General features: G+C 54.9%; 1 protein-coding gene across 6 annotated transcripts in view; it reads right to left on the reverse strand.

Moving 5' to 3' along the window:
- Positions 1 to 6130: 6130 nt before the first annotated feature.
- Positions 6131 to 12661, reverse strand: part of TRAF7 (TNF receptor associated factor 7) — a 37899-nt gene continuing 31368 nt past the window's right edge. For all 6 annotated transcript variants that reach the window (XM_075318298.1, XM_075318293.1, XM_075318294.1 and 3 more), the window contains 5 exons: positions 12371 to 12493; positions 10621 to 10740; positions 10367 to 10498; positions 9974 to 10093; positions 6131 to 8463 (listed from right to left, as the gene is read on the reverse strand). In XM_075318298.1, the coding sequence (XP_075174413.1) occupies positions 8449 to 8463; positions 9974 to 10093; positions 10367 to 10498; positions 10621 to 10740; positions 12371 to 12493 (510 nt within the window). In that variant the 3' untranslated portion in view covers positions 6131 to 8448. The remainder of the gene's footprint in view (positions 8464 to 9973; positions 10094 to 10366; positions 10499 to 10620; positions 10741 to 12370; positions 12494 to 12661) is intronic.

The following is a 12661-nucleotide window of genomic DNA, read 5'->3' on the forward strand; positions in this document are numbered from 1 at the left end:
TACCAGTACAGCACCTCCAGGAGGCAGGGATACCAGTACAGCTTCTCCAGGAGACAGGGATACCAGTATGGCACCTCCAGGAGACAGGGATACCAGTACAGCACCTCCAGGAGAAAGGGATACCAGTACAGCACCTCCAGGAGGCAGGGATACCAGTACAGCACCTCCAGGAGACAGGGATACCAGTACAGCACCTCCAGGAGGCAGGGATACCAGTACAGCACCTCCAGGAGGCAGGGATACCAGTACAGCACCTCCAGGAGGCAGGGATACCAGTACAGCACCTCCAGGAGACAGGGATACCAGTATGGCACCTCCAGGAGGCAGGGATACCAGTACAGCACCTCCAGGAGGCAGGGATACCAGTACAGCTTCTCCAGGAGACAGGGATACCAGTATGGCACCTCCAGGAGACAGGGATACCAGTACAGCACCTCCAGGAGAAAGGGATACCAGTACGGCACCTCCAGGAGACAGGGATACCAGTACGGCACCTCCAGGAGGCAGGGATACCAGTACAGCACCTCCAGGAGACAGGGATACCAGTATGGCACCTCCAGGAGGCAGGGATACCAGTACAGCACCTCCAGGAGGCAGGGATACCAGTACAGCACCTCCAGGAGACAGGGATACCAGTACAGCACCTCCAGGAGGCAGGGATACCAGTATGGCACCTCCAGGAGGCAGGGATACCAGTACAGCACCTCCAGGAGGCAGGGATACCAGTATGGCACCTCCAGGAGGCAGGGATACCAGTACAGCACCTCCAGGAGACAGGGATACCAGTATGGCACCTCCAGGAGGCAGGGATACCAGTACAGCACCTCCAGGAGGCAGGGATACCAGTATGGCACCTCCAGGAGGCAGGGATACCAGTACAGCACCTCCAGGAGGCAGGGATACCAGTATGGCACCTCCAGGAGGCAGGGATACCAATACAGCACCTCCAGGAGGCAGGGATACCAGTATGGCACCTCCAGGAGGCAGGACTTACCAGTACAGCACCTCCAGGAGACAGGGATACCAGTACAGCACCTCCAGGAGGCAGGGATACCAGTATGGCACCTCCAGGAGGCAGGACTTACCAGTACAGCACCTCCAGGAGACAGGGATACCAGTACAGCACCTCCAGGAGGCAGGCATTACCAGCACGGCACCTCCAGGAGACAGGGATACCAGTACAGCACCTCCAGGAGGCAGGGATACCAGTACAGCACCTCCAGGAGGCAGGGATACCAGTACGGCACCTCCAGGAGACAGGGATCACCAGTACAGCACCTCCAGGAGGCAGGGATACCAGTACGGCACCTCCAGGAGACATGACTTACCAGTACAGCTCCTCCAGGAGACAGGGATACCAGTACAGCACCTCCAGGAGGCAGGGATACCAGTACAGCACCTCCAGGAGGCAGGGATACCAGTACAGCACCTCCAGGAGACAGGGATACCAGTACAGCTCCTCCAGGAGACAGGGATACCAGTACAGCACCTCCAGGAGACAGGGATACCAGTACAGCACCTCCAGGAGACAGGGATACCAGTACAGCACCTCCAGGAGACAGGGATACCAGTACAGCTCCTCCAGGAGGCAGGGATACCAGTACAGCACCTCCAGGAGGCAGGGATACCAGTACAGCACCTCCAGGAGACAGGGATACCAGTACAGCACCTCCAGGAGGCAGGGATACCAGTACAGCACCTCCAGGAGACAGGGATACCAGTACAGCACCTCCAGGAGACAGGGATACCAGTACAGCTCCTCCAGGAGACAGGGATACCAGTACAGCACCTCCAGGAGACAGGGATACCAGTACAGCACCTCCAGGAGGCAGGGATACCAGTACAGCACCTCCAGGAGACAGGGATACCAGTACAGCACCTCCAGGAGACAGGGATACCAGTACAGCTCCTCCAGGAGACAGGGATACCAGTACAGCACCTCCAGGAGACAGGGATACCAGTACAGCACCTCCAGGAGGCAGGGATACCAGTACAGCACCTCCAGGAGACAGGGATACCAGTACAGCTCCTCCAGGAGACAGGGATACCAGTACAGCACCTCCAGGAGACAGGGATACCAGTACAGCACCTCCAGGAGGCAGGGATACCAGTACAGCACCTCCAGGAGGCAGGGATACCAGTACAGCTCCTCCAGGAGACAGGGATACCAGTACAGCTCCTCCAGGAGACAGGGATACCAGTACAGCTTCTCCAGGAGACAGGGATACCAGTATGGCACCTCCAGGAGACAGGGATACCAGTACAGCTCCTCCAGGAGACAGGGATACCAGTATGGCACCTCCAGGAGGCAGGGATACCAGTACAGCACCTCCAGGAGGCAGGGATACCAGTACAGCTCCTCCAGGAGACAGGGATACCAGTATGGCACCTCCAGGAGGCAGGGATACCAGTACAGCACCTCCAGGAGACAGGGATACCAGTACGGCACCTCCAGGAGGCAGGGATACCAGTATGGCACCTCCAGGAGGCAGAGATACCAGTATGGCACCTCCAGGAGGCAGGGATACCAGTACAGCTCCTCCAGGAGACATGACTTACCAGTACAGCACCTCCAGGAGGCAGGGATACCAGTACAGCACCTCCAGGAGACAGGGATACCAGTATGGCGCCTCCAGGAGGCAGGGATCACCAGTACAGCACCTCCAGGAGGCAGGGATACCAGTACAGCACCTCCAGGAGACAGAGATACCAGTACAGCACCTCCAGGAGGCAGGGATACCAGTACAGCACCTCCAGGAGGCAGGGATACCAGTACAGCACCTCCAGGAGACAGAGATACCAGTATGGCACCTCCAGGAGGCAGGGATACCAGTACAGCTCCTCCAGGAGACATGACTTACCAGTACAGCACCTCCAGGAGGCAGGGATACCAGTACAGCACCTCCAGGAGACAGGGATACCAGTATGGCACCTCCAGGAGGCAGGGATACCAGTACAGCACCTCCAGGAGGCAGGGATACCAGTACGGTGCCTCCAGAAGACAGGGATACCAGTACAGCTCCTCCAGGAGACAGGGATACCAGTACAGCACCTCCAGGAGACATGACTTACCAGTACAGCACCTCCAGGAGGCAGGGATACCAGTACAGCACCTCCAGGAGACAGGGATACCAGTATGGCACCTCCAGGAGGCAGGGATACCAGTACAGCACCTCCAGGAGGCAGGGATACCAGTACAGCTCCTCCAGGAGACAGGGATACCAGTATGGCACCTCCAGGAGGCAGGGATACCAGTATGGCACCTCCAGGAGGCAGGGATACCAGTACAGCTCCTCCAGGAGGCAGGGATACCAGTACAGCTCCTCCAGGAGACAGGGATACCAGTATGGCACCTCCAGGAGACAGGGATACCAGTATGGCACCTCCAGGAGGCAGGGATACCAGTATGGCACCTCCAGGAGACAGGGATACCAGTACAGCACCTCCAGGAGGCAGGGATACCAGTATGGCACCTCCAGGAGGCAGGGATACCAGTACAGCACCTCCAGGAGACAGGGATACCAGTACAGCACCTCCAGGAGACAGGGATACCAGTACGGCACCTCCAGGAGGCAGGGATACCAGTACAGCACCTCCAGGAGGCAGGGATACCAGTACAGCACCTCCAGGAGTCAGGGATACCAGTACAGCTCCTCCAGGAGACAGGGATACCAGTATGGCACCTCCAGGAGGCAGGGATACCAGTATGGCACCTCCAGGAGGCAGGGATACCAGTACGGCACCTCCAGGAGACAGGGATACCAGTACAGCACCTCCAGGAGGCAGGGATACCAGTACAGCACCTCCAGGAGGCAGGGATACCAGTACAGCACCTCCAGGAGGCAGGGATACCAGTACAGCACCTCCAGGAGGCAGGGATACCAGTACAGCACCTCCAGGAGACAGGGATACCAGTATGGCACCTCCAGGAGGCAGGGATACCAGTACAGCACCTCCAGGAGGCAGGGATACCAGTACGGCACCTCCAGGAGGCAGGGATACCAGTATGGCACCTCCAGGAGGCAGGGATACCAGTACAGCACCTCCAGGAGACAGGGATACCAGTACAGCACCTCCAGGAGGCAGGGATACCAGTATGGCACCTCCAGGAGGCAGGGATACCAGTATGGCGCCTCCAGGAGGCAGGGATACCAGTATGGCACCTCCAGGAGGCAGGACTTACCAGTACAGCACCTCCAGGAGACAGGGATACCAGTACAGCACCTCCAGGAGGCAGGCATTACCAGCACGGCACCTCCAGGAGACAGGGATACCAGTACAGCACCTCCAGGAGGCAGGGATACCAGTACAGCACCTCCAGGAGGCAGGGATACCAGTACGGCACCTCCAGGAGACAGGGATACCAGTACAGCACCTCCAGGAGGCAGGGATACTAGTACAGCACCTCCAGGAGGCAGGGATACTAGTACGGCACCTCCAGGAGACATGACTTACCAGTACAGCTCCTCCAGGAGACAGGGATACCAGTACAGCACCTCCAGGAGGCAGGGATACCAGTACAGCACCTCCAGGAGACAGGGATACCAGTACGGCACCTCCAGGAGGCACGGATACCAGTATGGCACCTCCAGGAGGCAGGGATACCAGTATGGCACCTCCAGGAGGCAGGGATACCAGTACAGCACCTCCAGGAGGCAGGGATACCAGTACAGCACCTCCAGGAGACAGGGATACCAGTACAGCACCTCCAGGAGGCAGGGATACCAGTACAGCACCTCCAGGAGGCAGGGATACTAGTACAGCTCCTCCAGGAGACAGGGATACCAGTACAGCTCCTCCAGGAGACAGGGATACCAGTATGGCACCTCCAGGAGGCAGGGATACCAGTACAGCACCTCCAGGAGGCAGGGATACCAGTACAGCTCCTCCAGGAGACAGGGATACCAGTATGGCACCTCCAGGAGGCAGGGATACCAGTATGGCACCTCCAGGAGACAGGGATACCAGTATGGCACCTCCAGGAGGCAGGGATACCAGTATGGCACCTCCAGGAGGCAGGGATACCAGTACAGCACCTCCAGGAGACAGGGATACCAGTACAGCTCCTCCAGGAGGCAGGGATACCAGTACAGCACCTCCAGGAGACAGGGATACCAGTATGGCACCTCCAGGAGGCAGGGATACCAGTACAGCACCTCCAGGAGACAGGGATACCAGTATGGCACCTGCAGGAGGCAGGGATACCAGTACAGCACCTCCAGGAGGCAGGGACACCAGTACAGCTCCTCCAGGAGACAGGGATACCAGTACAGCACCTCCAGGAGACAGGGATACCAGTATGGCACCTCCAGGAGGCAGGGACACCAGTACAGCTCCTCCAGGAGACAGGGATACCAGTACAGCACCTCCAGGAGACAGGGATACCAGTACAGCACCTCCAGGAGGCAGGGATACCAGTACAGCACCTCCAGGAGACAGTGATACCAGTACAGCACCTCCAGGAGGCAGGGATACCAGTACAGCACCTCCAGGAGGCAGGGATACCAGTACGGCACCTCCAGGAGGCAGGGATACCAGTACAGCTCCTCCAGGAGACAGGGATACCAGTACAGCACCTCCAGGAGACAGGGATACCAGTACAGCTCCTCCAGGAGGCAGGGATACCAGTATGGCACCTCCAGGAGGCAGGGATACCAGTACAGCACCTCCAGGAGGCAGGGACACCAGTACAGCTCCTCCAGGAGACAGGGATACCAGTACAGCACCTCCAGGAGACAGGGATACCAGTACAGCACCTCCAGGAGACAGGGATACCAGTACAGCACCTCCAGGAGGCAGGGACACCAGTACAGCTCCTCCAGGAGACAGGGATACCAGTACAGCACCTCCAGGAGACAGGGATACCAGTACAGCACCTCCAGGAGACAGGGATACCAGTACAGCACCTCCAGGAGGCAGGGACACCAGTACAGCTCCTCCAGGAGACAGGGATACCAGTACAGCACCTCCAGGAGGCAGGGATACCAGTACGGTGCCTCCAGGAGGCAGGGATACCAGTACGGTGCCTCCAGGAGGCAGGACTTATCAGAATGCTGCCCACCAACACTCCCATTAGGGATCAATGTGTACAGTTTGGCAACATTAATAAAACAGACACAGATATCGCAGATTTTGCCGTCATTTCTATTTTATTGGAAATTATTCGCTTTTCCTATAATACAATATTTAAAAACTGTAGAAAAAAAAAAAAAAAGAGGCTCGACATATGTGGAAAGTGACACGTGATGGAGTGTGAAGCCGCGATGCCACGGGGTGAGGCGTACCTGGAGGGTCACCCCCGGGAAGCAGAGGTGGCAGTCGGCACCACATCCCCTGTGCACCCGTCTACAGGGGTGCGAAGATTAGTGTTCAAGAGCCCCGAAAATAAAAGTTACCAAGAGATAGAAGTGCTTCTGGAGAATCTGGGTGTGAACGCCCGGATGAGACGATGCCAGGACTTTCATTTGGGGGGGTATTTGCCCCTTAGGATTTCTATAGTGTGATGTGACGATATAGAAGGCGACATAAGCCCCGGCCTCAATATTAAAAAGAATCATAAAAATCTACATTATGTACAGTAACACGCGTGTGCACGGTATATGATCACCGGTGGGACGGCCTCTGTGCACCATACACTGTATACAAAACCGTAAAAACAGCCGCCGCTAAAAGAAAACAGTCTGTACAAGATCCCAATTACAATGGTACAAACCGGGGAGTACTACAAGGCTCAGCATGCCACCAGCTTATTTTTACAAAAGCTGGTTGGTCAAATAGTTCTACGGTATTGTGATGCTGCTCCGAGTCCATCGCGGATTTGATCCGATCACGAGGCGCAATCCCCCCCCCCACCCGCCATATCTGGAGGGGCAGATATATAACAATTGGCGGGGTTTTTTTTCTCAGGAGACTGAAGGGTAATAAATATATATAAGTGGCACATAGAAAATACCTATAATTTACGAAAAATTCATATATATTATGGGGGCTGCAATCCTAGACCCCCACTGATCGGTCCAAACACTCCTTCTGCAGAGCGGGGTACGTATCCGAGTCTATGGGTCTTTTTTTGTAGAGGATGAGGGGTAATGAGTCCACATGGTTGCATTTATTAATGGGGGTCTGTAAAGGGGGTAATAATTTGGATAATGACAGGAATTGGCATTTAATAAAAAAGGCAATAATAAACAATTAAAACCCCACAAATAACTTTACCTTCATCATTTATTTGACCGCTGCAGCCAATCTCCAGCCTCATCACTCATGATCACAGACTGGTCGGAGGAGTGGCGATGGATGTGACGTCTTTACATGCATCATTTATGTGACCGCTGCAGCCAATCCCCCAGCCTCAGCAGTCATGATGAGCACATGATCACCGACTGGTTGGAGGAGTCATGATGGATGTGACGGCTTTACGGTCATCATTCATTTGACCGCTGCAGCCAATCCTCAGCCTCAGCAGTCATGATGAGCTCATGATCACCAACTGGCTGGAGGAGTTGCGATGGATGTGACGTCTTTACATGCATCATCTATGAACCGGTGCAGCCAATCCCCAACCTCAGCAGTCATCATGAACACATGATCACTGATTGGGCGGAGGAGTCGCAATGTATGTGACGTCTTTACACTTTACATTCGTCATTTATTTGACCGCTGCAGCCAATCCTCAGCCGTCAAGATGAACACATGATCACTGATTAGCTGGAGGAGTCGTGATGGATGTGATGTCTTTACATTTATCATTTATTTGACCGCTGCAGCCAATCTCCAACCTCAGCAGTCATCATTGACACATGATTACCAATTTGCTGAAGGGGTCAAGATGGACATCATCTGGAGAATCCCACCACAGCAATGGTGTCGGGTGGGCTTGACTAATATGTAATACTTACTTTATACCATTTCCTACCCCTTGATCCTTTTTGTAGAGGGAGCGTGTAACATTGGTGATAACCCTAATTTCAGAGGATCCCACTCTGTCCTCGTGTGTGGAGCCAGCAGCATGGTATCACATTATATGGGCACGGTGCCCGAGCAATCCTATACGAGCAGCGGTAATAAAAAAACAGCTACCGAAGCCGCTATATATTCTGGACACTGAAACGACCCAGAAAGACAATTATTTTCCATGATCCCGCAAGTCTATTGCCTCCATCACAAAAATCCCCCCACCCCGCTAACAGGGAGCAGCGGGCACGGCCGGGGGGATCGGCTTTTCCCAGCACACAGCCGGTTTTAGTTCCCGTCATTGTGGTGCCCGGCCTCGAAACTGGAAGAGAGAACAATCCAAGAGCAAGAAACAGAAGGGAACCGAGTCCTGGTGCCATCAATGTCTCCGAAATAAAATCTTATACAAAACAGTGAGATGTCTGTGGCAATATCGGGAAGGCTGGCAGAGAAGGCTTGGCAGAGGCCGGAAGTGGAGGCTGGCTTTGGTCTCCATTAGCAAGTCCAGACCTAAGAAGACAGAAAGAACGAGAGAGTCAATCAATGCGGCAAAGCTGCAGGAACGTACAGAAAATGGGAGTAATTACCGGATTTTTCGTGTTATAAGACGCACCCCAAATTTAGAGATAAAAAAAAAATAAACAAAATGGGGTCCATCTTATACTCTTGTGGTGTCTTACCAGAGGGAGGCGGCAGCGGTGATGGAGTAGTCACAGGAGGCAGGGGCGGTTCTGGTGGGGTCTGTGCTGGCAGCAGAAGCTGCGGTGGCTGTGTGGAGCAGGGCGGTGCGGCAGGTGTCCCAGATGCTCTGTTGGTGGTCCAGGCTTCAAAGAAATGGCGCCTGGAGTGGCGTGTGCTGAGCCGAGAGCTCCATCTGCGCACGCGCTGACTCTGGGCGCCTTCATTTGAAACCAGAGCATCTGGGACATCCACCGCAGCTTCCGCTACCAGCATAGCCACCGCAGCTTGCACAGCCAGCCGCCCACCCGCACAGAGAGGCAGCCAGCCAGCCGCCCGCCCGCCCGCACAGAGGCAGCCAGCCGGCCGCCCACCCGCACAGAGAGGCAGCCAGCCAGCCGCCCGCCCGCCCGCACAGAGGCAGCCAGCCGGCCGCCCACCCGCACAGAGAGGCAGTTAGCCGGCCGCCCGCACAGAGAGGCAGCCAGCCGCCCGCCCGCACAGAGAGGCAGCCAGCCGGCCGCCCACCCGCACAGAGAGGCAGCCGGACGTCTGCCCGCCCGCACAGAGAGGCAGCCAGCTGGCCGCCCGCCCGCACAGAGAGGCAGCCAGCTGGCCGCCCGCCCGCACAGAGAGGCAGCCAGCCGGCCGCCCGCCCGCCCAGAGAGGCAGAGAGCCGGCCGCCCGCCCGCACAGAGAGGCAGCCGGACGCCTGCTCGCCCGCCCAGAGAGGCAGCCAGCCGGCCGCCCGCCCGCACAGAGAGGCAGCCAGCCGGCCGCCCGCACAGAGAGGCAGCCGGCCGCCCGCCCGCACAGAGAGGCAGCCAGCCGGCCGCCCGCCCGCCCAGAGAGGCAGAGAGCCGGCCGCCCGCCCGCACAGAGAGGCAGCCAGACGCCTGCTCGCCCGCCCAGAGAGGCAGCCAGCCGGCTGCCCGCCCGCACAGAGAGGCAGCTAGCCGGCCGCCCGCCCAGAGAGGCACTTGGCCAGCCGCACAAACAGCCCCCCTGTGCCAATTCTCCACCTCCTGGTAAGCTATAGTCGGATTTTAAGACGCACCCCTCATTTTCCTCCCAAATGTTTGGTCGGAATAATGCGTCTTATAATCCGAAAAATACGGCATCACAAGCAATCATTATAGGATATTTATTATTAAAGGGGTACTCCGGAATAGGAGAAAATGTTTGGGACTGGAATCTCCCAACTTCTGTCTAACCCAAAGTGACCATAGTGGGCACAGACCCCAACATCTACCTGCAAAAATCCGTCATGGCATCCGAGCATGCAATGATGCCACCTAGTGGCTATTAGGCAGTAGTATACAAAGGACAGGACATAACTTACCTTTACTGTACTGTCTACGGCACCCGAAAACAGACGTCCTCTGGAGACGGCCAATGCGGTCACACTGCCCTGATGTCTCAGCAGTGTCTGTGTGCAAATCATGTTATCCATACTCCAGACCTGGAGGAAGAAGAGGGTCCAGAGTCACAGACGTGACACGAGGTTGGGCCACGCTTGTCAGGTTAGTCGCCTCCTGGTTGGCAATGACTGGACCCAGGTTTTTTCCCCACCACAGACACGTACAATAATGGGGGCGGCAGTGCTGGCCGAGCCGACCCAAAATCAGGGTTGTACTGTACGTTTCCAAAATGTGAGCAGCACTAAGGTGGTCACCATTTTTGGTTAAAGGATGAACAAAAGCAAAAAAAAAAAAAAAAAAAAGGTGTCACGTACCCGTAAGGACCTGTCATATGAGGCACTGAAAACCTTGGTTTGGTCGGGGGTGGAGATGACGGCCAAAGCGTACACCGTCCCCACGTGTCCGGTCAATGTACGAACTTGCTCCTTGGTTTCAATGTCCCAGACCTGGAGAAGAAGACATGGAGACATGAGTAGAAATGTGATTCAGTGACTTCCAACATGGCAGATTAGGACCATGACCTCCGACCGGTGGCTCCTGGAGAGTGCACAATATGGCTCCTACTCACGTGGATGAGATTCTCATACGTCCCGCACACTATGTGGTGGTTGGTGACGGCAATGGAGTAAACGCTCCCACCAGACGTCTGCAGGACGTGGACGCACTCCAAGGTTCGGATGTCCCAGATCTGAAAACGACAAACACAAATGTCTTAAGGTTGCGCTGACGTCTTCCTTCAGTTCTGAAGGAACATGTGAAAGGTTCGGTGTCCGTTGCAAGGGATTCATGGTGTGGTGGTCCTGGTCCTTCATCCTAAGAGAAGGCGGCCTAAATCTGGCCATTTATCTAAATATCATTTATCAACAAAAGGGGTCAGAAGGGTCTCTAATGTCCCCCTGAAGGACCACACTTTCTAGCAAAACGTTTCCTAGAAAAGTCGGGTCTTTTAGGACATTACGGACCTATTTTGTTAATATGTGATAGAAAAATCCCCAGTCTGAAGCTGCTCCTCTTTAAGCCCAGCCTAGGTTTAAGTGTCCCTCTAAGTCTCAAGGCCCCGCGGAGACACCAGAAGCTTAAAGCTTAGACGTTTACAGTCATTTCAATCTTCTCTATTTGCTCGAAGAGGCAGAAATACCAGGAATCAAGTCATCGCCAGGGCCATGTGATCAGGATGGTCTGTGAGTGTTTGTGTCCCCTGTAACAGGGATCTCCTATGTACGCCCCAGTTACAGTGGAAATCTGAAAAAAAATGATGGGGTACCAGAGAAGCCCTATCTAACTGCTGAGATGCCAAAATCAATGTTGACATAGCATCTAAGGGGTCAGATTACAGCAGCCGTCACCTGCAGCGTACGGAGAGGACTCAGGTCTTCTGCCTTTAAGGATGTTGAAAGTTAAAGGGAACCTGTCACCAGATTTTGGCCTTCTTAACTAAAACTAGCACCTTAAGCAGTGCCTGTGCTGCATTGTATAAAGGTGCATGTTACCCCCTGAGGCCCTTGTGGACCCCACAAATACCTGTATAAAATCTGCCACCATGTATATAAATTGTCTGGTCTGATCAGATGGGCGTCCTAATCTGCGCCTCCTGTCCCTCCTTTCCCCGTCCTCTAGTGCGGATTGACGTGGATGACACCTCGGGCACCTTCCACATAGGCAGGCAAAATCTTGCGGCTGCACAGACATATGCCCAGCCCGCGCAGGCGCACTTCACTCTACCCTATTGTGGGCAGAAACATTGGTGTGCCTTCACAAACCGGCGCATTTTCTGCGCAGACGCAAGATTTTTCCTGGTGATGTGCAAGACGCGGGTTACGTCAGCTACATCCCCGGGCAAAATGTCGTGACTGCGCAGAGAATTCGCACAGGCGCAGCTATGTTTTCGGCTCTGTTTGTAATAGCATAGAGCTAAGTGCGCCTGCGCGAGTTGGGAATATGTCTGCGCAGGTGCGAGAATTTACCAACCTACGTCACTCAGCACGAGAGGACGGCAAAAGGAGGGACAGGAGACGCAGATTAGGACGCCCATCGGACCGGACCGGACAATTTACATACAGGGCGGGAGATTTTATACAAGTATTTTTGGGGTCTACAGGGGGGGTCAGGGGGTAACGTGCACCTTTATAAAATGCAGCACAGGCGCTGATTAAGCTGCTAGCTTTAGTTTAGAAGACAAAAATCTGGTGACACGTTCCCTTTAAATCCACTGCGTGCATAAAACTGTTTGATCATTTAGGACCAAAAGATTGGTCGTTAAGGAGTTAATATCCCCCTATATTTCTGACTACACCCCTCATCATCACACACTCGCTCACCTTTATGGTCTGGTAGGATCCGCTGTACAAGTAGTTCTGAGAGGCCACAAGCGCACGGACCCAGTGGTTGAGGCCGGTCAGCTCCTTCTTCAGCTTTAAATCCGTACCCACGATGTCCCAAACCTGCACAGACGGGAAGAAACACGGGGTAGCGTCTCATCCTCTGGTCAAGGAAATAAATGGTTAACATAAGACCCCTTTATTATGAGGGATAACATGGGAATCTGTCAGATTCTGGAGCTGGAGCCCGGGTGCCTCCATTGGGCACATTAAAAGAAAACCCCCCGAGAC

The sequence above is a fragment of the Anomaloglossus baeobatrachus genome, chromosome 7, assembly GCF_048569485.1.
Source record: "Anomaloglossus baeobatrachus isolate aAnoBae1 chromosome 7, aAnoBae1.hap1, whole genome shotgun sequence".
In the NCBI taxonomy this organism is placed as follows: Eukaryota; Metazoa; Chordata; class Amphibia; order Anura; family Aromobatidae; genus Anomaloglossus; species Anomaloglossus baeobatrachus.